At 45.0% G+C, this 24,825-nt stretch overlaps 1 protein-coding gene across 1 annotated transcript in view; it reads left to right on the top strand.

The window, feature by feature from the left end:
• The first annotated feature begins 13,731 nt into the window (after nt 1-13,731).
• Nucleotides 13,732-24,825, top strand: part of LAP3 (leucine aminopeptidase 3) — a 52,431-nt gene continuing 41,337 nt past the window's right edge. The window contains exon 1 of the mRNA XM_081332629.1: nt 13,732-13,930. Within this exon, the coding sequence (XP_081188755.1) occupies nt 13,814-13,930 (117 nt within the window). The 5' untranslated portion in view covers nt 13,732-13,813. The remainder of the gene's footprint in view (nt 13,931-24,825) is intronic.

The raw sequence follows: 24,825 nt of genomic DNA, 5'->3' as shown, positions 1-24,825 counted from the left end.
AGCAAGCAGAGAAAGGCTGTGGGACTTCTCGGAAGGAGGCAAAGAGAGGCCACGCCCTGAACTCTTATAAAGGGAGTGTTTGGGGGAGGGCTGGTTTGCTGAAAGCAACCGCTCCGTTAGAGGATCAAAGCTCCGGTATCTTGTTTCATGTTTTGTTGTTTGTTTAATAAATTTGGCAGACGTTTTCCAGCCTCTGCCGTTTGTACAGGGGTTGCCTTTCTGCAAGGCCGGTAGCAGGCTGGTACAGAACAGTGCCGGTGTAACGGCTCTGCCACTGCAGCCTTGTTAGGAAGGAACACATGGTAAAAATTTAGGAGGCCTAGGAATGCCTGAAGCTCTCCTTTTGTTTTGGGGCTGGATGCCATCTGGATGGCTTTCAGTTTTGACTCAGCAGGGTGGATGCCATCTGCATCAATATGAAAAACCAAGAACTCAGTTGAAGGGACTCCAATGCTACACTTGTTTTTCTTAAGTTTGAGGCCCACTTCGCGAAGCCGTTGAAGAACAGCTCTGAGCCTCCTTGCAAGCACCTCAGTGGACTCACCCGCGATGAGCACATCATCAAAATAGGGGCAAACCCCCGGAATGCCCTTGAGCGTGCGCTCCATGATGCCTTGAAAAATGCCAGGGGCTACACTAACGCCAAATTGCAGGCATTTTACTTTAAAAGCCCCCCTGTGGGTTACAATAGTCTATGCCTCAGCTGTGGCCTCGTCTACAGGAAGCTGTTGGTAGGTCTGAGACAAATCTAAATTTGCGAAAACTGTACCCCCTTGCAGTGATGCCAGGATGTGGCTCACTACTGGCACCGGGTACGCGTGCTGTTTGAGTGCACGATTGATTGTGCACTTGTAATCAGCGCAAATTCTGACCTCTCCATTGGCTTTTAGTGGTGTGATGATTGGGGTTTCCCATTCACCCCCATCTACAGGCTGTAGTACCCCGTTCTATGAGTTTATCTAACTCAGCGTCTATCTTGTGTTTAAGAGCAAATGGCACTCTTCAAGGTTTTATCCTGACCAGCATTACAGTAGGATCTAGTTTAAATGTTATTGCCGGGCCCATGTAAGTCCCTAGACCTGAGTCAAAAACATCTGTGGAAGCTTCCGGTGGCGGCGCGGCGCCGAAGATAGCCGTTTCGGGCTGTCCGCTTCACAGCTGTTTTTCCACCTAAAACAGCGCCGATCAGCTGTTTAGGTGGATTTGAAGCCCCCTCCTCGGGAGAAGAGGAGGGGGTGAGGCCCCAGGTAGGGGTTGAGTTCTCCGGGGCCGCCTGAGCTGAAAGCTTGGGCGGCTGAAGGATTGAACTCCCCCGTAGCCTGGGTTGCTCCCAGCTGTTTAGCGTCTCTGCTCCGGGATTTTTGGAGCGGAGCCAGGCGTTTGCGACCACCCCTGCCAGAAGGAAAGACTATGGAGTAAAAGGAGCAGGCAGAGCGGTACAGGAGGCTCAGGTGAAGAGGACTTTTATTCTTACTCTTTAGCTTGATGGACTTTTTAAACTTAAAGTGAAAGTGCGCAACAAGTGAAAGTGAAGAAAGATGGCGGCTAAATCTTCCTCTAAAGTTCTTCGGAGTGCGGGAACTTCCCCGGTGCAACAGACATCGTTGCAAGCTCTGCTTCCTCCTGCACCTCCTGTGGCATTGACGCTTAAGGATTTACAAGACGCCTTTGCAAGGCAATCCCAGGTAATTTCAGAAATGTTGGATGATAAGGTGGCAAAGTTGGAGGAGAGAATGGAGAAATTGGAGGAGAGGATGGAAGAGAAGCTTAACGAGAAGTTTAGTGCAATGAGGGTAGACATCTTGTCTACAGTGGAAAGCGTGGCTGAATGTGTGCAATGTTTGGAAGAAAAAATGGAGGATCTTAGTCAAAAGAACACTATATTAGAAGTAAAGGTACTGGAGAATGAAAATTTAAGGGACAAAATGGACGGAGAATTGAGTCTTGTTCAGTATCATCAGATGCAGTATGCTATAAGAATCAGGGGCTTAAAAGAGAATCCTAAAGAAGACCTAAAGCAGCTGATTTCTGAGGCTTTGGAAGCAGTATTGGGCCAGCCAGCATCTGAAATAGAGGGATGTATGGATAAAGCTTTTCGTGTAAACTCATGGATTGCAAGGCAGAGGAAGCTACCTAGAGATGTGGTGGTCTATTTTACAAAGAGAGCAACTAGAGATGAAGTTATTCAAGCTGCTTATGATACTAAAGTTGTGGTTGCTGAGCAAGAAGTCTTGGTTCTAAAAGAAATTCCTCCAAAGATTTTAAGGAGAAGGAAGGATTTTGCATTCCTCGTACAGGAACTTAAGCAACGTGATATCAAGTTTAGATGGGAGATTCCAGTTGGACTGGTGGTGATGTACGAAGGTAAAAGATACCGTCTGGTTACTGTGACTCAGGCGCGTGATTTTTATAACAATGTTTTAAAAGCAACCCCACTATCACTCCTGGAAGCAGCAAAGGGATCTGGAGAGGGAAAACCTCAAGAGGCTGACGAGGGACAAACAGAGGAGAATGGTGCTGGAGGGGATCAAACTACAGCTTCATTGGTGGCTGCTGGAGAGCAGAGGTTGACGCGCGCCGCTGTAAAACGAGCAAGACAAGTACAAGAGCAAGACCAGCAGAAGTTTATGGAATTCTCAAAGCGTACTTATAGTGAAGCTGTGGGAGGAGCGCGGCCCAAAGAAAATATAGGGGCTATTAAAGATGTGCTTCAAAAGCTTTGGGATGCCACGCATGGCGACTAAATTCCTAACCTGGAATGTCAATGGATTAAATTCACCACAGAAGAGAAAGAAAGTTTTTCAATATTTAAAACAATTTAAGATTGATGTTATATGTTTGCAAGAAACGCATATTAGGGTTATGGACCAAAAGTATTTATCGAACTCAAGGTTGGGCACGCAATTTGTTGCTTCTGCGATGAATAAGAAAAATTGAGTGGTTGTCTACGTTAAAAGTACTCTAACAGCGGAATTAATTGAAGCAGGTACGCAAGGAAGATATGTTATGATAGATTTGTTGTTAGAAGGTAAAAAAACGCTTTTAGTTGGACTGTATGCTCCTAATCAACAACAAGCGGATTTTTTTAGTTCACTTCATACAAAGCTCACTCAATTGGATTATAAATCGTTTATTTTTATGGGGGACTGGAATGGTGTATTGGATGTACAGATGGACAAGGCGGGTTCTTTTAAGCGTGCTCCGAGTCATGCCAGATTGCCTAAATCTTTTTTTGAAATGAAGGACAACTTGGAATTGAGAGATATCTGGCGTGACATACACCTACGTGAAAAGGATTATACTTTTTTTTCTGACAGACATCAATCTTTTTCTAGGATTGATTTTATTTTGTTGACTAATGATTTTTTTTCTAGGATTAAGAAGGTAAAGATTTGTGCAAGGACTATTTCGGATCACAGTCCAGTTTGGTTAGAGATCAATAAGGACAATAGGGATAGGCGCTCGTGGCGCGTAAATGAGAATTTGTTTAGAAATCAGAGAAATGTGGAAGAATGTAAGCAGCGGATGAAGGATTTTTTTGAAATTAATATGAATAAGGATACTTCTATGGACATGGTTTGGGATGCTAGCAAGGCCTATATGAGAGGGGTGTTGATATATATGAATAATAAATACAGACGTACTTTGGAAGCCAGAAGGAAAGAACTGGAGAATGAAATTAGGGAAAAAGAAAAGGTCTTAATTTTGAATCCATCGGATGTAAAGACTAAGGAAGTTATTAAGCTATTAAGAGGACAATTCGATAAATTGATGGCTGATCAAGTGGCAACCAACTTGCGGTTTGCTAGGCATAATACTTTTTGCAATGCTAATAAGCCAGGTAGATGGCTAGCTTATAGACTAAGGAAAAAGCAAAGGGCTTCTAATATAGATAAAATTGAACATAAGGGAAAGGTTGTGTTTCAACAGGATCTTATTAAGGAAGCCTTTGTGGATTTTTATTCTAAATTATATGCTAAGGAAAAGATTAATGATTAAGTTCTTAAGTTCTTTGTCGGGTTAGGGAGGGGGGCGGGAAAAGACTATGGTTGTTCGGTGAAGGGGGGCCTTCCAACTACCATAGCGCAGGCCGGGCCTACGACCGTTCACGAAGGTGAGGAACGTGGGCCAGTCGCCGACAAAGCCCAGTGGCGAGCTGACGAACAACCAATTCCCAGGATGGTGGGGAACGGCAGAAGGTGCACAAGCAGAGGGCCGTATCGACACCGGGAGGGTCATCTCCGCTCTGTACAAGCGGTGAGACGCTCCGACCCTCTGTACTTCCCCCGAGGACCCGGGAGCGAAGATGTGCAGCCTCCTAAGCTCAGGCTGGTCTACCTAAATGCCAGGTCCGTTGCTAACAAGGCTCACCTTGTTCGTGACCTAGTGGAGAGCGAGCATGCAGACCTGGCTTGCATCACGGAAACCTGGCTGGGCCCAGAGGGTGGTGTTCCTCTGGTTGACCTCTGCCCGCCAGGTTTCCAGGTGCTGCACCAGCCTCGGGCTCATGGGAGGGGCGGGGGAGTGGCAGTTATCATCAGGGAATCCCTTAGCCCGCGAGAGACCACCGTCCCTCAGATGGTCGGGTGTGAGTCTCTCCTACTGAGATACGGCCCAGGGGCGCAGTTGGGCCTGCTGCTGGCGTACCTACCACCTAATCGTGCAGCGGCGGCCCTGCCCGAGCTACTCGATGCCCTCTCAGGGTTGGTGGTTGAATTCCCAAGACGACTTTAATCTACCGTCCCTGGGAGGATCGTCCGAACTGGCTCGGGAGTTCATGGCTTCCATGGCGGCCATGGACCTGTCGCAAATAATTTCTGGACCGACTCATGAGAGAGGCCACACCCCAGACTTGGTGTTCTTGTCTGGACGGTGGCGTGATGATATCGGTGGGGGTACCACAACTGTTACACCCCTGTCATGGACCGATCACCACCTCCTGCGGCTAGACTTCCCCCTTGCCACCCCCCACCGTGGGTGCACGGTGCCAGTCAGATGGTACCGCCCTAGGCGCCTAATGGACCCTGATAAGTTCCAGGCAGCGCTTAGGGACACGCATGCACTCCCTGCTCACAGCTCGGCGGATGCCTTAGTGGAAGCCTGGGAAAAGGCAGCCACGGAGGCTCTGGACCGAGTTGTACCCTTGCGGCCTCTGACCCGGCGCAGATCCCAGCGAGCCCCATGGTTCACCGAGGAGCTCCGGGAGATGAAGCGTCGGAGACGGGGCCTAGAGAGCCGTTGGAGATCCAGTCGATCCGAATCCGACCGATTGCGACTAAGAATCCTCACCAGGTCTTATCTCGCTGCGATAAGGGTGGCAAAATCCAACTATTTTTCCACCCTCATCGCGTCCGCAGATAATCGCCTGGCTGCCTTGTTCAGGGTGACTCGCTCCCTATTAAACCAAGAGGTGAGGGAGGAACCCTTGCAGGGTCGAGCCGAGGAATTCGGTCAATATCTGCTGGATAAAATTGCTCGGATTCGAACTGGCCTGGACTCCAACTGGGCTGAGATGGAAGAACAAGACATGGACAGTCTTGTCGACGTCATCTGGGAAGAATTTGATCCTGTAACTCCTAAGGAAGTGGACAGGATTATGAGAAGGTTGAGCTCCTCCACATGCTTACTGGACCCGTGCCCTTCCTGGCTGGCCTATGCAGCTCGAGAGGGGACACGAGGCTGGTTCCTAGCGGTCATCTCTGCTTCTCTGAGTGAGGGTCACTTCCCCACCGCCTTGAAGGAGGCGGTGGTGAGACCTCTCCTCAAGAAGCCCACCTTGGACCCATCCTCTTTGAATAACTTTCGTCCAGTCTCCAATCTTCGCTTCCTTGCGAAGGTTGTTGAGAGCGTGGTGGCGCACCAACTTCCTCAGATCCTGGATGAAGCGGTTTATCTAGACCCGTACCAATCGGGTTTCAGGCCGGGCTACAGCACGGAGACGGCATTGGTCGCTCTGATGAATGATCTCTGGAGAGCCCGGGACAGGGGCCATTCCTCTGTCCTAGTCTTATTAGACCTCTCGGCGGCTTTCGATACCATCGACCATGGTATCTTGCTGCGACGCCTCAGGGGACTGGGAGTGGGAGGCACGGTTCTGCGTTGGTTCTCCTCCTTTCTCCAGGGTCGCTCGCAGTCGGTGCTGACAGGGGGACAGAGGTCGACCCCGAGGCCTCTCGCTTGCGGAGTCCCTCAGGGGTCGGTCCTCTCGCCTCTCCTGTTCAACATCTACATGAAACCGCTGGGTGAGATCATTCGCAGTTTTGGAGTAGGGTACCATCAGTATGCTGATGACACCCAGCTTTTTATCTCAACTCCAAACAATATCAGTGATGCCCTAGACGTGATGTCCCGCTGCCTGAAAGCGGTCCGGGAATGGATGGGGAGGAACAGGCTTCAACTGAACCCGGACAAGACTGAATGGCTGTACGTTCCGGCAAGCCAGGATATTCAGAACGTCCCATTGCTTAACATCGGGGACAAGTTACTACCCCCTGTTGATAGGGCCCGCAACCTGGGTGTCCTCCTAGACTCGCAGCTCTCCCTAGAAGACCACATAGGAGCTGTGACCAAGGGGGCCTTCTCCCGGGTTCGACTAGTTCGCCAACTACGGCCTTATCTGGACCTGGATTCCTTACGTACAGTCACCCATGCCCTTGTGACCTCTCGCCTAGACTATTGTAACGCTCTCTACATGGGGCTGCCCTTGAGATCCACTCGGAAGCTTCAACTGGTGCAAAGTGCAGCGGCACGGACACTCTTGGGAGCCTCCCGATACTCCCATATCACACCTCTCCTCTGTGCGCTGCACTGGCTTCCGGTTGCCTTCCGTGTGAAGTTCAAGGTGCTAACAATGACATACAAAGCCCTACATGGCATGGGTCCGGACTACCTACGGGAGCACCTTCTGCCAATGTCAGCACCCCACCGTCCTGTGCGCTCCCACAGAGAGGGCCTCCTCAGGGTGCCACCGCTCAAGGAATGTCGGCTGGTGGCCCCCAGGGGGAGGGCATTCTCAGTGGGTGCGCCAGCCCTCTGGAACAGCTTACCAACCGAAATCCGGATGGCCCCCGACCTCCGTACCTTCCGACGCGACTTAAAAACTTTCTTGTTCCAGCAGTCCGGCCTGGCATGATAGCGTTAATTGGGGACCCAGTTTGTTTTCACTATTGTTTTTTATTATCTTTATTGTTCATCTGTATACCTTCCTTCCTCTGTACACCGCCCCGAGTCCCTCGGGAGAAGGGCGGTTTATAAAAACTAATAAATAAATAAATAAATAAATAATGAAAAAGACATTGATGTATATTTGGAGAATGCTAGCATCCCGGTTCTTACGCAGGTACAAAAAGAGGAGATTAACCAGTTGATAACAGAAGAAGAAATTCTTATAGCAATTAAGGAATTGAAGCTGGATTAAGCGCCAGGTACGGATGGTTTGACTGCGGTTTACTATAAAAATTTACAAATGGAGTTGATAAAGCCGTTAAAGGAACTGTTTCAGACAATTCAGAGAGGGGGAAAGGTGCCTCCGTCTTGGAGAACTGCTTTTATCTCTTTGATTCCGAAGGAAGATCAAGATGCTACTCAAGTTAAAAATTATAGACCGATATCACTTCTAAATACAGATTATAAAATATTTGCTAAGGTGTTGGCTAACAGACTGATGAGGGTTCTGCAACAGGTGATTCATGGGGATCAAACTGGGTTTATTAGTGGTAGGCAAATGAAAAATAATGTGAGGCATATAGTTGATGTGTTAGAGTTTTTGGAAAGGAACAACCAGATCCCTGCGGCGCTAATTTTCTTAGATGCTGAAAAAGCTTTTGATCAATTGAATTGGCAATTTTTGATGAAAGTTTTAGATAAAATGAATTTTGGGGATAAATTTTTGCAACCAATTAGGGCATTATATCAAAAACAAACTGCCCGAATAATAGTTAACAATAGTTTGACTGAAGCATGTAATATTGAGAAGGGCACAAGACAAGGGTGTCCGTTATCACCTTTATTATTTGTTTTAACATTGGAGATATTATTGATAAAAATTCGGAACTCGGAAAAAATTAAGGGTATTCAAATTAGAGATCAGGATTATAGATTGAGGGCGTTCGCAGACGATCTGGTTGTTACAGTGACCCAGCCAGAAAATTCTGTTGTGGACCTGATGGAGATAATAATGCAATATGGGAGGGTTTCTGGATTTAAAGTTAATGCACAAAAAACTAAAATTCTGGCCAAAAATATGACAGTATCGCAAAAGGCTCTTTTAGAAGGATTAACTGGATTTGAGATTGCTAAAAGGGTCAAATATTTGGGGGTGTTTTTGTCACCCTCTAATACAAAGTTATATAAAAATAACTATGAAAAACTATGGGGTAAAATTCAAAAAGAAATGGAGAGTTGGGAAAAATTGCAATTGTCTTTGTTGGGAAGAATCGCAGCAGTGAAAATGAATGTCCTGCCTAAATTTTTATTCTTATTTCAAATGATACCGGTTCTTAAGAAAGATTCTAATTTGGAAGAATGGCAACGGGGTATCAATAAATTTGTTTGGGCAGGGAAAAGGCCACGAGTTAAACTTAAGATTATGCAGGATACTCGTGAAAGAGGTGGTCTTAAAATGCCCAATCTTAAATTATATTATGAAGCTGCTGCGTTAGCAGGGATAAGTGATTGGATTAATTTGACACAAGAGAGATTATTAAATCTTGAGGGCCACGACTTGTTATTTGGCTGGCATGCGTATTTGTTGTATGATAAGAAGGTAGATAATGTGTTTAAAGTGCATATTTTAAGACAGACATTGTTGAGAGTTTGGAAGAAGTATAGATACAAGTTAGACTGTAAGATACCATTGTGGGCAATTCCAAAACACGCAATAGAAAACATAAATGTTGGTTTCAAACATGACGTGACTACGTATAAGGAGATTTTAAGCTTGGAAAGAAGTGTATGGTGTTTAAAATCGTATAATTTCTTGCGAGATGAGAAGATTGTTCAAACCTGGTTTCAATATACTCAATTACGGGCCAGGTGGAAAGAAGATCAGAAAACTGGTTTTGCAATGACTGATGAAAATTTGATAAAGCAAATTAGAAATCAGGGTCCAGCACATATCAAACGGATATATCTTGCATTGATAGAAATTGATTCAGAAACAGAATTGGTTAAAGACTGTATGATAAAATGGGCCCAGAACATCCAAGAAGTTATTACAATGGATACATGGGAAAAGATCTGGGTGAGGAACGTAAAATTTACACAAGCTCAAAACTTAAGAGAGAACTTTTATAAAATGTTTTATAGATGGCATTTAGATCCTAAAAAGCTTGCAAGTATGTATCCGAATTATCAGCCAAAATGCTGGAGGTGTGGTGGTGAAGATGCAACATATTTTCACATATGGTGGACTTGTAAAAAGGTCAAGGCTTTTTGGATAAAAATTTGGTGGAATATGCAGAAGATCTTCAAGCAAAAGATAAAGTTTTGTCCGCAATTTTTTTTGTTGGGTATAATTACAGGTGCTACTGTTGTGGACACTAAGTTGATGTTAAATTTAGTTACAGCAGCAAGACTTTTAATAGGTCAGTATTGGAAGAAGGAGGAGCTGCCGACTATAGAAGAATGGACTTTAAAGGTTTCTGACCTGGCAGAAATGGCAAAGATTTCGGCTTATTTGAAAGATCATTCGCAAGAACGTTATATTATGGAGTGGGAAAAATGGATTGAATATATTCAGAAGAAATATGGGACTAAAAAGTTTCACTTAGCATTTGAATAAGTCTTCCTTTCTTTTTTTTTTCTTTTTTCTTTCTTTTTATATGTAATATTAATATTGCTTGTAGTTATTTTATATGAGCTAGAGAGTGATAGATTTAAGAATTTATTGTTGGTAGCATATGGATGTTTATGATTGTTCTTTGTTTTTATACCCTGTACTTAGCTCTGGGAAGTCGGGGGGGGGAGGGGGGAAAGGGGGGGAGGGGTAGGGATTCCGGTTACTTGGATGCCTAATGGATCAAACCAATCGAGCCCGATCAGGCTTGTTTGCTGACCCCCTACTACGACAATGTCCAGGTGCCCAGAAAACCCCTTAAATTTGACGGCCAATGTTAGGCATATGATTAAGCCTACCTGGTTGGGTTGGAAATATATAAGCCGTGATGTATGATATTACTTTAAATGTGATGATTGGCCAAGGGTGTGTTTGCCTCCCAACGGCCATAAGAGGGAGCTAGGGACATAGTTTCTCTCTCTCTGCTCTCGCTGTTTTTTCACTGTTAGTTACTCTGTTACTGCTATTGTTGGTTTGCTACTGTGTTAAACCTGAACAACTGTGTTTTTTACCTTTGGACTGGTAAGAAGACTTTGTATTTGGAATACTCCTTGGACTGTTACTATTGTTTATCTGTTCTTTACACGTATATGACCTGGACTGTTTATTTTTGACTGTGCTTTGTATTACACCACAAAGTAAACTATTTTGTTTTTTCACACCTCAGTGTATCTGTGTGGTTACTGTGTGAACTTTGCTGCTCTCAGTACCTTTTTTGTCTGTGCAACTTCTTGTTAGCTCAAGGAGATCTTTGCACAATTCCTGACAGCCAGTGTGGCTTCACCTTTGACTGTGACTCTGGCATTCTGGAAGTTGGTCAGTATAATGTCAGATGGCCTGAGCTTGGCCCATCTCTTGCTACGATTGCTGACAAAGTTAAATGTTTCAAGTGATATAATGGACACAGCTGAGCCCGTGTCCAGCTCCATCTTGCAAGGGACTCCTTGCAGCTCCACCTGAAGTTGAAACTTCAGCTTAATGGGATGGCGAGCTCCTGCACGGCAAACGCTTCTGCGGCTGGAGCAAAACCCTACACTCTCCTGATCGGAATGTTTGACTGGCGATTCGATTGCCAGTCCCTCTGGCGACCTCTGCAGATGGACGCAATGTGGCCGGTCTTCCCGCAGGCCTGGCATATGGCTGTCCGGAACCTACAGTCCCTGCGTTGGTGGAGGCCGCCATACCCTCGGCAACTAAGGAAGGGATCTGCCTTGTAAGTCATCCCTTGTTGCTTGTCATTGCGATGTTGTTGGTTGTTGTGCCTTTGGAGCTTGTCAACTTGTGTTGTCGTTGGAGTCTTCAGTGTGTTCGGCATCCTCATGGTGTACGGCCTCCTTGTGCTGTGCTGCTTTGGCAGGCCGCATGGTTCGTACGACCCCACCAGCGGCTTTGTCTGCCATAATCTCTTTCAGTGCATCTGGAAACACAGTGTCTCTTTGGTGAAAAGTTTTTGTTACAACTCTCGATTTCGGAGGCCGCAGACAAGTTGGTCCCAGAGCCTCTCCTCTATGTTGGGAGAACTGGCACAGGCATGCGGCCTGCCTCAACGCTGCGATGAATTTGGATGCTGTTTCACCCTGCTGTAGAACCCTCTTTTTGAATGCATGGCGCCAAGCGATTACTGACAGCTTGAGCTGAAAATGGTTGCCAAGCCGCTTCTTCAAGTCCGTGAACGTTACGGACTTCAATGGTGTCGGCGCAAACAAGTTCTCTGCAATGTCGAACATGGCTGGGCAACAAACACACAGGAGCAGTGTGGCCTTCAGGTCATCCTTGGTGACTTGATTGATGCAGAGGTAGTTCTCAACCCTAGATAGATACGAAGACCATCTTTCCAGGTGAGCTATGTCAAATTCTTCCAGCTTTCCGACCTTCGCCATCTCAGTTGGTCTTCGTGGCTGGGGCTCATCTTCTTGTCCTGCTCCTCCATATGCCCAGGGACTGACCCTCTGGGCGTGTGGTTGCTAACATGGCTGTGCTAGGCTGACTGACGGGGGGGAATGCTTTCCCGCCAGGCACGTTCCGGCCTCTCCCCTAGTGACTCTCAGCTCTGTTGAAGAAGCAGGATCCCACCCTCGTCACCAATGTTGTGTACTGGGTTCTTTGCTTGAGCGAAGAGACGAGGCGAGTGAGTTCAGTCAGAAACATTCTTTATTTGCTTGTAGGAACCGAACTGGGGAATAGGGCTGTGAATGCAGCTATTTATACCCTGGCCTCTAGGTGGTGGCCAATAGGTTTAAAGCAACCTATTGCCGCCCTAGAAGCAGCCAATGGCAGCACTGGAGACGGGTTGTCTGAGGAGCTGAGAGCCATTAGCCAGCTCCCTGCTTAAGCAACCTTCCAGCATTCAAACCCACGTGATACACTTAGTAAAACAAAGCCCAATATATTACATATTATATTATATATTATATTTATTAAATTTTTATACCGCCCTTCTCCCGAAGGACTCAGGGCGGTGTACAGGGCAATAAATATTAAAAACAAAGTACAAAAGTTAAAAAACAATTAAATATTATGCCAGATATAAAGAGTAATTAAAACCATGTTAAAAACCCAACCCTTAACCCATCAAACCAGGCCGGATTGCTCAAATAAATAAGTTTTTAGATCCCACTGGAAGGAGTGAAGGTCAGGGGCCATCCGGAGCTCGACCGGCAAGCGGTTCCACAGGTCTGGCACGCCCAGAGAACGCCCTCCCCCTAGGGGCCACCAATCAACATTCTTTGATCGGAGGCACCCTGAGGCGGCCCTCTCTGTGGGAGTGCACTGGACGGAGGGAAGTTGACGCCGGCCGCAGGTGTTGCCGTAGGTAATCCGGATCCATGCCATGTAGGGCTTTGTAAGTCATTACCAACACCTTGAATCTCACCCGGAGGACAACCGGCAGCCAATTACACTGATGGTGGTGGGTTAATCCTATTATGTTTCCCGTCCTTAGAATTCGGGTGGGGTATGTAGATTTTAAGGGTCTTTGTCTTCCTAATTTCATCAGTTTCTAGTTGGAAGGCTCCAACCTTCCTGAATGGATTATTACATCTCCATTTCTAAAAGCTGGTTTCTGCTGAGTTGTCTGGCTGGGTGGGGAGGAGGAGAAGAAGTTTCTGTCTTTTTAAACGGGAAATATATTCTGCCTTTTTAATATTTCCCAAAATATTTCTTTGGATTTTTCTCACACACTTATTCCTATCACAGAGAAATGGAGGAGAGATTTGATGTCAAACTTGTAATAACAGCAAGGCTATTGCTTGACAAGAGGAAGGAAGTATTATAAAAGCAGAGGATAGCTGGACTCTGGTAGATGGTATTTATATATGGTAACTTCGCAGACAAGGCTCTGCAGTTTTCTTCCTATGTTTTGCCCTTGACTGCTGCTTCTTCCTGGGCTGAGAAAGGGGGCCTTGTCTAAAGTTGGCCTGCTGGCTTAAGGCCTAGAATAGGACTAGAAGTCTCCTGGTTGGTAGAAAGGGGACTCGGAGCGCTTCCCCAACCTGTCGCCGGGCTGGAGCTCAGGAGTTGGTTTTGGAGAAGATGGCCAAATAAGTCCCCTTCAAAGGCAGGGCAAATCTGCAGCTGGATCTCCCGTGAGACAGAACCTGTCTCCAGAGTCGAGATTTCCAGGTCTCTTTCCATTCCACGTGGGCCGGAATCTTGAAAAACAGCAGGGTGGACTCGCGTGCAAGAGGCGAGGGGGCGGGGACGACCGCCTGGAGACCCCCTCACTCACAGGGGAGAGAAACGGAAGCTTTGCTCGGAATCTGAATTCTGCCCAGCCGCCTAGGATTATAACTCTGTTCATGCATCGATCAGCAAGCAGGGACCCTTGCAAGCAGAGCAGAGGAAGCGAGGTTGTTACATAAAAGACGTCCACGTCTCTTCCCACCGATCGCTCACCCACCCCTCCCACGGAGTCACCGGCCGGCCCCTTCGTTCTGTCCTGCCTCTTTCCCGTCGTCCCCTTGGCTGTGGGCGGCAAGTATGTTTCTGCGGCTGTTGTTGGCAAGAGGCCGGTGCCCGCTGGTCCCCCGTCCCCCGCGCGGTATCCTCCTCCTTGCCGCCTCCATGGCCGCCGGCACGCGCGCCACCGCTCGGCAGGTAGGGCTCGAGCGCGCCGTCGGGGTTCCGAGGGACCGGAGCGGAAGGGAGAGGTGGGCCTAAAACCCTCGCGACGCGCCGCGGAGCCTCCGGGCAGCAGATGCTCCGGGGCGCTGCGTCGCAGATGCCCTGGCCCTCCCTGATCCTTGCAGCTGAGCCGGAAACTCGGCCGCCCCACCACTTGGAGTGCTGACTGGCCGGCTGCGGAGTTAGCGAGGGAAGGTGGCCAGAGTGGTTCGCGTTTGCCGGTGATGGTGTCCCAAGATCAAGCCTTCTGCTGGAGGCCCCGAGCCCCGGCTGCACCAACGCCCCGGATCTGATTTTTTTTGCGGGGAAAAAGACGCTTCTAAGTGGAGCTTGGTTGCCCCCGATCATGACACGGGTTGGTGTGTTCCGAAGGGACTCAGAAGCACTTTTCGGATCCCTTTATTAATTTCCTGCTTCCAAGATGTTTTGTGGAAATAGAACGGCGCAGTAGGAATATTTTATTTGTAATGTTTTACGTATTTCTATTTATAACGCCGTGAAACTCTGTTTCCCTTGGGAGGAATGGCTTAAAGCCCCAGCGGTTTTAACTTTCAGTATTTCTAAACGGGGGTCACAATAAAATACACCGAGAATTCATTGAACTTATTTAAACCTACCTTGCATTGTTGATAGAATATAGAGTATAGAATAAGAGAGTTGGAAGGGACCTTGGAGGTCTTCTAGTGACTAGTCCAAACTCCTGCTCGAGCAGGAAACCCTATACCAGTTCAGAAAAGTGGGTGTCCAGTCTCTCCTTAAAAAACTCCAGGGATGGGATACTCGCAACTCCTGAAGGCAAGGCATTCCACTGGTTAATTGTTCTTACCTAGGAAATTTCTTCTTAGTTCTAGATTGGTTCTCTCCTTGATTAGTTTCACTTCATTGTTTTTTTTGTCTTGCCTTCTGGCTTTAGAAAATAGGTTGACCCCCTCATCTTTGTGGCAGCCCCTCCAATATTGGAACATTGCTATCATGTCTCCCCTAGTCCTTCTTTTCACTAGACATACCCAATTCCTGCAACTGCTCTTTAGCCTCCAGCACCCTAATCATCCTTGTTGCTCTTTTCTGTACTCTTTTCCAGTGTCTCAACATATTTTTATATTGTTGTGACCAAAATAGGATGTAGTATTCCAAGTGTGTTGTTAACTAAGGCTTTGTAAAGTGGTACTAATACTTAACATGATCTGGATTCTATGCCTCTGTTAAGGCAGCCTAGGAGTGCATTGGTGTTTTTTGGCTGTAGCCACACACTGCTGGCTCATATTTAAGTGATTGTCCACTAGATAGAACTCCCGCTCACAGTTACTGGCATTGACCCATGTTTCATCCAATCTATACCTATACATTTGGTTTTTATTACCTCAGTGTAAAATCTTACTTTTATCCACATTGAATTTTATTTTATTGTATAGACCCCAGTATTCATGTCTGTTGAGATTCTTCTGGATGTTAAACCATTCCTGCTAGCTTAGTGTCATCTGCAAATATGATGAGTTCCCCTTCTATTCCCTCATCTAGATTGTTTTTGAAAATATTGGAAGGTACTGGGCTTAAAACCCTGGAGTACCCTGCTGTCCACCACCCAACATGTGAATTTAGTTCTGTTAAGGACTACATGTTTCTTTAATTATTTTTTATTAGTTTTATTCATTTATATCATAAAATGTGAAAATACAAAAGCAAATGGGACAACAGTAGAAAAAGGGAAAACATAAAAGGTGTGAAGAAAGGGAGGGGAAGAAACAAAAACCATTGTTGCAGTAAAATCAGACATTAAAATCAAATCTCAACTTTACATTTCGATAGTAGTATGCAGTAGCTAATGGGACGCGGTGGCTCAGTGGGTTAGGATGCTGAGCTTGTCGATCAGAAGATTGGCAGTTTGGCGGGTCGAATCCTGAGTGCCGTGTAGCAGAGTGAGCACCTGTTACTCGTCCCAGCTTCTGCCAACCTAGCAGCTTGAAAGCACGTAAAAATGCAAGTAGAAAAATAGGGACCACTACGGTGGGAAGGTAACAGCGTTCCGTGCACCTTTGGCGTCTAGTCATGACCACGGAGATGTCCTCGAACAAACACTGGCTCTTCGGCTTTGAAACGGAGATGAGCACCGGCCACTAGAGTTGGAAACGACTAGCACGCATGTGCAGGGGAACCTTTACCTTTATGCAGTAGCTATTTTATCGGCAAATCAGTCTAATCGGTGAAATCCAAAATCATATCATTTTTTCCACCTCAAGCAAAAAGTCCAGAAGTGGTTTCCAAGTAGAAGCAAAAGTACTTATAGAACATTCTTTTATCAGCACAGTCAATTTGGCTATCTCTGCTAATCCCATCACCTTTTGTAAACCATTCGTCTGTGGTAGTAATCGAGGCATCCTTCCACTTTTGTGCATAGAGCAATCTTGCTGCCGTCACCATATATAAAATCAGAGTTCCAATTTTTCCCCTCTTTCCATTAGACCAAGAAGGAAAGTTTCTGGTTTAATCTTTATGTTCAGTTTAAGGATTTTCTGCATTAATATATGAATCATACCCCAATATTTAATTGCCATATCACATGTCCACCATAAATGATAAAAAGTCCCTTCTTTACATTTACATCTCCAACATTCATTTGAAATACCTTTATACATTCTAAATAACCTATCTGGTGTTAAATACCAGTGATACATCATTCTGTAAAGGTTTTCTTTTAGGTTACAATTTAATGTGAATTATAAGCCTTTTATCCACATATTCTCCCATTGTTCAAACATCACATTATACCCCAAATTCCTTGCCCACTGGATCATACACTGTTTTACATTTTCATTTTCCAAATTCAATTTTAATAACGTTTTATAGACCTTGGTAATTATATGACCATCACTACCACATAGAATTTCCAATTCATTTTTTGCAAACTCAAAACCATGGCCTTTTTTGTCTAATTTAAATCTTTCCTTCATTTGTGGACATGTAAACCAGTAACGTGTGACCTTCTAATTCTAATTCTTCCCTAGACTTAAGGATGGGGTTACCAGAATTGAAAGATACTATTTTACCATACATCCACCAGTCTGGCTTCACCACTATTTCTTTTCTTAAAAATCTTCTTGGGGGGACACTCATAGGGGCAATTTCGTAAAAAACCTTGTTTTATATACTGTTAAGGACTACATATTGAGCATGCTTTGTCTGCCAGTTACAAATCTATCTGGTGGTTGAGGCTGTCTATCCCACATTTTTTTTAACTTTACCAAGAAGTAGGTTGTGGTCTATTTGGTTCAAATTAGTCAAGATCCATCTGGATCATGAGCCTATGTTCTGCAGTATTGGCTTTTTCTGTCAGCTTGATGTCATATGCAGATTTGATGATTTCTATTCCTTCATCTATATTGTTTATGAAGATATTGAAGAGTACTGGGCCTAAGACAGAACTTAGAATACCTCATTGCTCCCTTCCCTTCCCTCTGCAGCAAGTGGGAGATCAAACATATTCCTAACCAACCTAGCTGACAACTTTGTCACCCAAAAGGTAGAGGAAGGAACTAGAGGAAAATATGCTAGACTAATTCTTACTAATGGAGAAGAAGTGATAGAGCAGACATGTCAAACACAAGGCCTGGGGGCCGGATGAGGCCCGCGAAGTGGTTTCATGTGGCCCGTGAAGCCATCCTGGAAACAGTGAGGGAACGGCCCCCACTGCCTTGGCCTTGGCCCAGAGACCCTCCTTCTGCCAGAGACCCTCAGATCCGTCCCACTCCTGCCCAGGCCCCCATAGGCACCCTTGATGCGAACAATGTAGAGCTGGCCATGCCCACCCAGCAGGCCATACGCACTCTAGCCATGCTCACCCAGTAGGCCACGCCCACCCTGGCCATACCCACCTGGCCCCCTGAGGGCAACCGCAATGCTGATGTGGCCCTCAATGAAATTGAGTTTGACACCCCTGTGATAGAGGGAGTTGAAATTGCTGGAACCTTGGTTGAAGTGACCACATCATACTGTAATTCAATATAATGCAAACACAAGCAATAGAAAATAATCCAACCAGTGTCTTAAACTTCAAAAGAGCTGATTTTAACAAACTCAGAACCTAGGAATGATTCCATGGCTGAAAATCCTAAAGGGGGAAGTATGGGAAACTCTGAAAAATATTATCATAAAAACCCAGTCCAGCACAATAACACTGAAAAAGAAAAAAACAAGAAATCCAAGAAGAAACCAGCATGGTTGCTCAAAGACAAAAAGTACAAGTACGAAAAATGGAAAGAGACACACATAAACAAAGGCTGATTATCAGCATATAACCCGAATCTGCAAAGATAAAGTCAGAAAAGCTAAGGCTCAGAATGCAACGAAAATCAACATATAAATAAGAAGAAAAGAGTCAAGGAAACAGTAAATCCACTTAAGAGAGAAGATGGCAAGGAAGTAACAGGCAGTAGACAGAAAGCAGAGCTGCTTAACTCTTTCTTTGAATCAGTCTTCACGCAAAAAGAAACTAGCCAAACCTACCAAAAGCCTAACTGTAAAAGACAGACTAGAAATAAAAATTTAAAAAGTAAGAAAATGGTTAGAGAACACCTATCTGATCTTGATGAATATAAATCCCTGGGACCTGATTGTTTACATCCCACAGTTCTGAAGGAGCTGACAGATGTTATCATACATATCTTTCAAAAATCCTGGAACACTGGGGAATTACCTGAGGTTTGGAAAAGAGCTGATGTTGTTCCCATCTTCAAAAAAAGGGAGGGGGAAACAGACTCAGGAAACAGACTCAGACCAATCAGCCTAACACAGGGGTCAGCAACCTGAAACAGTGAAAGAGCCACTCAGAACCGGTTCCCTCACAAAAGGAAAAACTGGGAGCCGCAAAAAAATGTGTGCGCATGCGCGTACATGTGCGCATGCGCAGAACAGGGTTTGACTGAAGAGTGGAGCCAAGGCGAGATATGCACCTACCCTGCATATTTGAATTGATTGGTTGAACATTTTTAGTCCCACTTTTTTTTTTGGACTGCACATGGCAGAGGACTAGGAGCCACAGGAGACGGCTGAAAGAGCCGCATGCGGCTCCGGAGCCGCGGGTTGCAGACCTGTGGCCTAACATCATTACTCGGGACAATACTGGAAAAGATAATAAAAAAACATCTGCAAACATCTAGTAACAAAGCTATGACTAAAAACCAGCATGAGTTTGTTAAAAAAACATCATGCCAAACCAATCTTATTTCGTTGTTTGACAAAGTAACTAAATTAGTAGAGCAATGAAATGCTGTGGACATAGTATACTTAGATTTCAGCAAGACATTCAACAAAGTAGACCACAACCTACTTCTTGGTAAGCTAGAAAAATGGGATAGACAGCATCACCACCAGATGGATTTGTAACTGGCTCACAAACTACTCAGTGAGTCATCCTTAATGGTACTACATCTACATGGAGGGAAGCAAGCAGTGGGGTGTCACAGGGTTCCGTTTTAGGCCCAATACTCTTCAATATCTTCATAAATGACTTAGATGAGGGAATTGAAGGGGAACTCATCAAATTTGCAGATGAAACTAAGGTGGTAGGAATAGCCCACACCCCAGAAGAGAAGCTCAGAAGACAAGCTGCATAAGCTCTCAGTGTACATACAGACACTGAGTGATAAAGTGACAAGTCAAGGATCATAAATCATAAGATATAATCATAAAACATAAGATACAAACAAGTGATAGGAAATACAAATGACAGACTCAATAATTCCTCTGTAGAACTGTATAAGCAGCTCCTTGGGCAGTCTGAGCTGGTAGAATAGTAGAGCCTCTCCTAAATAGTAGAGCCTCTCCTAATAGTAGAGCCTCTCCTGGCCTGATGAAGGGATTGGGGGGGGTTGTTATGGTTATTTTATTGAGTTTTAAAGATGTATTTTAGTATGTGGGCATTTATTTAATCTTGTTTTAACTTTTGTAATCTGTATTTTTATTCTTGCCCTGTTCACCGCCCTGAGTCCTTCGGGAGAAGGGCGGTATAGAAATAGTATTAAATAAATAAATAAATAAATAAATAAATAAAATCTACTATCATCTCTACAGTTTTAAGAATGTTCAGCTCCAGATTGTTCCAACTGCATTGCAGGGCCTGTTGTTCTACCTCCCATCTGTATGCAGACTCATCATCTCGAATGAGACCTTTGACTGTTACATCATCTGCAAACTTCAGTATTTTAATGGGTCCTTCAAGATGCATTGGTATAGAGCACAGGTCTGCAACCCGCGGCTCCGGAGCCACATGCGGCTCTTTCAGCCGTCTCCTGCGGCTCCCAGTCCTCTGCCATGTGTAGTCCCAAAAAAAAAAGTGGGACTAAAAAAGTTCAACCAATCAATTCAAATATGCAGGGTAGGTGCATATCTCGCCTTGGCTCTACTCTTCAGTCAAACCCTGTTCTGTGCATGCGCGCATGTACACACATGCGCACACATTTTTTGCGGCTCCCAGTTTTTCCTTTTGTGAGGGAACCGGTTCCGAGTGGCTCTTTCACTGTTTCAGGTTGCTGACCCCTGGTATAGAGAGAAAAGAGTAATGGAGAGAGAGCACACAGCTCTGGAGGGGCTTCTGTGCTAACTGAACAAGTATTCAATATGGTTAGCTTAGCTTGCTGCTTCATATCTGTTAGAAAACTTATAATCCATCTGCAAGTGGATCAGGCACAGCTAGCTGGGTCAGTTTGGAGAGGACGATTTCTGGGCCCCGGGATTATTATAAAGCATTTGAAGCAAGAAGGGACATAATACTTTCCAGTCTACATCTTAAGAAAACAGAACTCTTGGAAACAGTCTCTTCCAACAGGAATTTTTATTAATAGAAATTGACTGTAGGCATGCTAGACAGGATCTGTGAGATCCCCCCACCATTCAATGTTTTACAGTGTTCCCAAGCAGCCCCCCACCCTGTAGTTCTTCCGGGTGATTCAAACCGGCAGATTTCTAGGTGTTAACTTCAGGAAAAATAACATTAGTCCGGGTCCGTCAGCACGATCGTTCAATCCTCTTTTACCCAGATCCCAGTTGTTGCATCTTTCCCCCTCCCTTTTTCCCTCACTGTCGGTAAAGAGGAGAGTGAGCAGACCCGAAGTGAATCAACAAAAGGTTACTTTGTAGTGAATAAAGGAAGTGAAAGTAGTAAAACCCCCATGCATACCCCTCCCCTTTAGCAGTATGACAGAATCCAGGAGATAGTAAGGATTGATTTTAAATCAGAGAAGATAGATAGAAATGAAATATAACTGGATTCTGACACCTGGCCTGATTGTAGAGCATTCTATCCCCTTCCTCTTTGGCACAACGTGAGCTTAACTGTGAACCCAAGTTTATTAGTGTATATGCGTAAGGTTTTGGTTGGTACACATTGGTCCTCATAAAAGCTAATGTATGATATCATAGTCTCCCTGAGTTGATTCAAATCCACTGATGCTCCAGTTTGTGCAGTCGAGGCAAGCCTATAGCTTTAACTTTGCCTCTTCAGTCCAAGATTTCACTTTTAACTATTGGTTTTATGATTTTAAGTCTTTGTCTATAAACAGGTACAAGGTGAATCATACAGTGATCAGAGTGTCCCACAGCTGCTCTTAGTAACAAGTGATAGGCATCTTTTAATATTGAGTAGTGGTAGTCTAATTCTTGCATCTAGTGAGACAGCTGACATGCTGAATGTATCTTGGCAGCTCTGAATCCTGGCTTAGATTAGCACTGTTTAAATCTCCTAATACAATGAGTAGGGAGTCTGGATATCTCTTCAGCCCACAGGATTTGGTTAGCTAAGGTTTGCAATGCTTTCTTTATGCAAGCTTAGGGTGGTATGAAGACCACAACTAGTATAAATGAACAAAACTCATGAATGTTATACAAGAGTATGAAATTAATGAATAGTGTCTGTAAGTCCATATCACAGAATTTCTTTAGTGTAGGGACATTTTTATACCATCAGTTGTTAATATAAAAACATTTAATTACCAATGAAGGAGAATTTAATTTAATTTAACAGATTTAATTTAACTGTGGTAACTTAGTCAAAGAATGAAATAAGGTTTGTTTTGCTTGATGAGTTCTTGATGAAGCCAGGTTGGCTTCTGGTTATAACTGTTTGCTTCTAGGTGTTGGCAGATTTGTTGCTTATTATCTTTTCCAAGATCTTCCTAGGTATTTTTTTTATTTAAAAAGTTTTACAATACATTTTAACTTTAATCCCCCCCTCCCCCACCCCCATCTAACCCTCCCTATCCCTCTCCCCCATTCCCACCTCCCCCCCCCGACTTCCCAGAGCTAAATACAGGGTATAAAAACGAAAAACAAACATAAGCATCCATATGCTATCAACAATAAACTATTAATTCTATCACCCTCTGGCTCATGTAAAATGATTACAAACAGTAATAATATTACAGATAAGAAAAAAAAGGAAGAAAACAGAAAAGGAATTTTACTCAAATGCTAAATAAAATTTCTTAATCCCAATCCTTATTCATATTAATTTCAAAGAAAAAACTTTCATCTACTATTTACATTCTCCCACATTTCTCTAATCTCTAGACAAATTCTCAATTACGCACCAAAAACGCCTATCTCTATTAACCTTATTACTCTCCAACCAAACTGAACTATAATCAAAAATAGTTCTTGCATATATCACGCCAAATATCTCGCAGTTCCGAATCATCCATCTATACGTCTAGGACACCATTCCAATCTCCAATAAGAATAAAATAAAAAATTTAAAAAAATTATAATCCAATTAGGTAACCTTTGTTTATAGTAAGTTAAGAAAAATCAACTTGTTATTGATTAGAAGCTTGTGTACAAATACTTTTAGTCCACAACCCTAATATACGTTTCTTGCAAACAGATAACATCAGTCTTAAGTTGTTTTAAATATTAAAAAGCTTTCTTTCTCCTCTATGATGAATTCAATCCATTGACATTCTAATTAGAAATTTAGTCACCAATCTTGACACTCCAAAGCTTTTGGAGCATATCTGAAATGACCCCTTCAACTTCTTTAGACCGCGCCCCTCCCACAGCTTCACTGTAAGTACGCTTTGGAGGTTCCATAACTTTCTGCTGGTCTTGCTCTTGCTCTCGTCTCGCTCGTCTTAGGGCGGCACGTGTCATCCTCTGCTCTCCTGCAGCAACCGATGAGACTGTAACTTGATCCCCTCCAGCACCATTCTCCTCTGTCTGTCTATCTGCAACTTCTTGAAGCTTTCCCTCACCATATCCCTTTGCAGCTTCCAAAAGTGGTAGGGGGATTGCTTTTAACACTTTGCTATAAAAATCACGTGCCTGATCCACAGTAACCAAACGATGTCTTTTACCTTCATGCATCACCACCAGTCCAACTGGAATCTCCCATCTGAACTTAATATCACATTTCTTAAGTTCCTGTACAAGAAATGCAAAATCTTTCCTTCTCTTTAAAATCTTTGGAGGAATCTCTTTTAAAACCAAGACTTCTTGCTCAGCAACTACCAATTTAGTATTTAATTTAATTTAATTTAATTTATTATCATTTCTATACCGCCCTTCTCCTGAAGGACTCAGGGCGGTGTACAGGGCAAGAATAAAACACAGAAATTTACAAAAATTAAAAGATAATTAAATGCATGCCCGATTAAAATACAATTGATACATAGTAAAAACCCCAATAAAAATGATAAAAAACCCCACCAATCCCCCCTCAGGCCAGGCCGGCTTGCTCGAACAAGTATGTTTTCAGATCGCGGCGAAAGGAGCGCAGATCGGGCGCCGTCCGGAGCTCAACCGGTAACTGGTTCCATAGCTCCGGGGTGCCCACAGAGAAGGATCTCCCCCTGGGGGCCACCAGACGGCATTCTCTGACCGGTGGCACCCTGAGGAGGCCCTCTCTGTGGGAACGCACAGGGCGCAGGGAGCTTGATGCCGGCAGCAGATGTTCCCTGAGGTACTCCGGCCCCATGCCATGAAGGGCTTTGAACACCATTACTAGCACCTTGAATCTCACCCGGAAGACAACTGGCAACCAATGCAGCTCACGGAGCAGAGGTGTCACGTGGGAGTATCGGGAGACTCCCAACACAACTCTCGCGGCTGCATTCTGTACCAGTTGGAGCCTCCGGGTGGTCCTCAAGGGAAGCCCCATGTAGAGAGCGTTGCAGTAGTCTAGACGAGAGGTCACGAGCGCGTGAGTGACCGTGCATAAATCATCCCGGCTTAGATAGGGCCGCAACTGGCGCACCAGGCGAACCTGGGCGAAAGCCCCCCTAGTCACGGCCACCATGTGATCTTCCAAGGTAAGCCGCGAATCTAGGAGGACTCCCAAGTTGCGAGCCCTATCTACGGGGGGTAATAATTCACCCCCCATAGAAAGAGATGGAATATCCGAATAGACCCGGGATGAAGGTATGCAAAGCCACTCGGTCTTGTCGGGGTTGAGTTAAAGTCTGTTCCTCCCCATCCAGACCCGAACCGCCTCCAGGCAACGGGACATCACGTTGAGGGCATCACTGGGGTGGTTTGGGTTAGAAAGAAAAAGCTGGGTATCATCAGCGTACTGATGATACCCAACTCCAAAGCCACGAATGATCTCACCCAGCGGTTTCATATAGATGTTGAACAGGAGAGGCGAGAGGACCGACCCCTGAGGAACTCCACAAACGAGAGACCTCGCGGTCGACCTCTGCCCTCCTGTCAACACCGACTGCGAGCGTCCCTGGAGATAGGAGGAGAACCACTGTAAAACCGTGCCTCCCACTCCCAATCCCCTGAGACGCCGCAGCAGGATACCATGGTTGATGGTATCGAAAGCCGCTGAGAGGTCTAATAGGACTAGAACAGAGGAATGACCCCTGTCCCGAGCCCTCCAG

This window comes from Vipera berus (assembly GCF_964194415.1).
Source record: "Vipera berus genome assembly, chromosome: 7".
Taxonomy (NCBI): domain Eukaryota; kingdom Metazoa; phylum Chordata; class Lepidosauria; order Squamata; family Viperidae; genus Vipera; species Vipera berus.
This window is presented reverse-complemented; position numbering and strand designations above follow the sequence as displayed.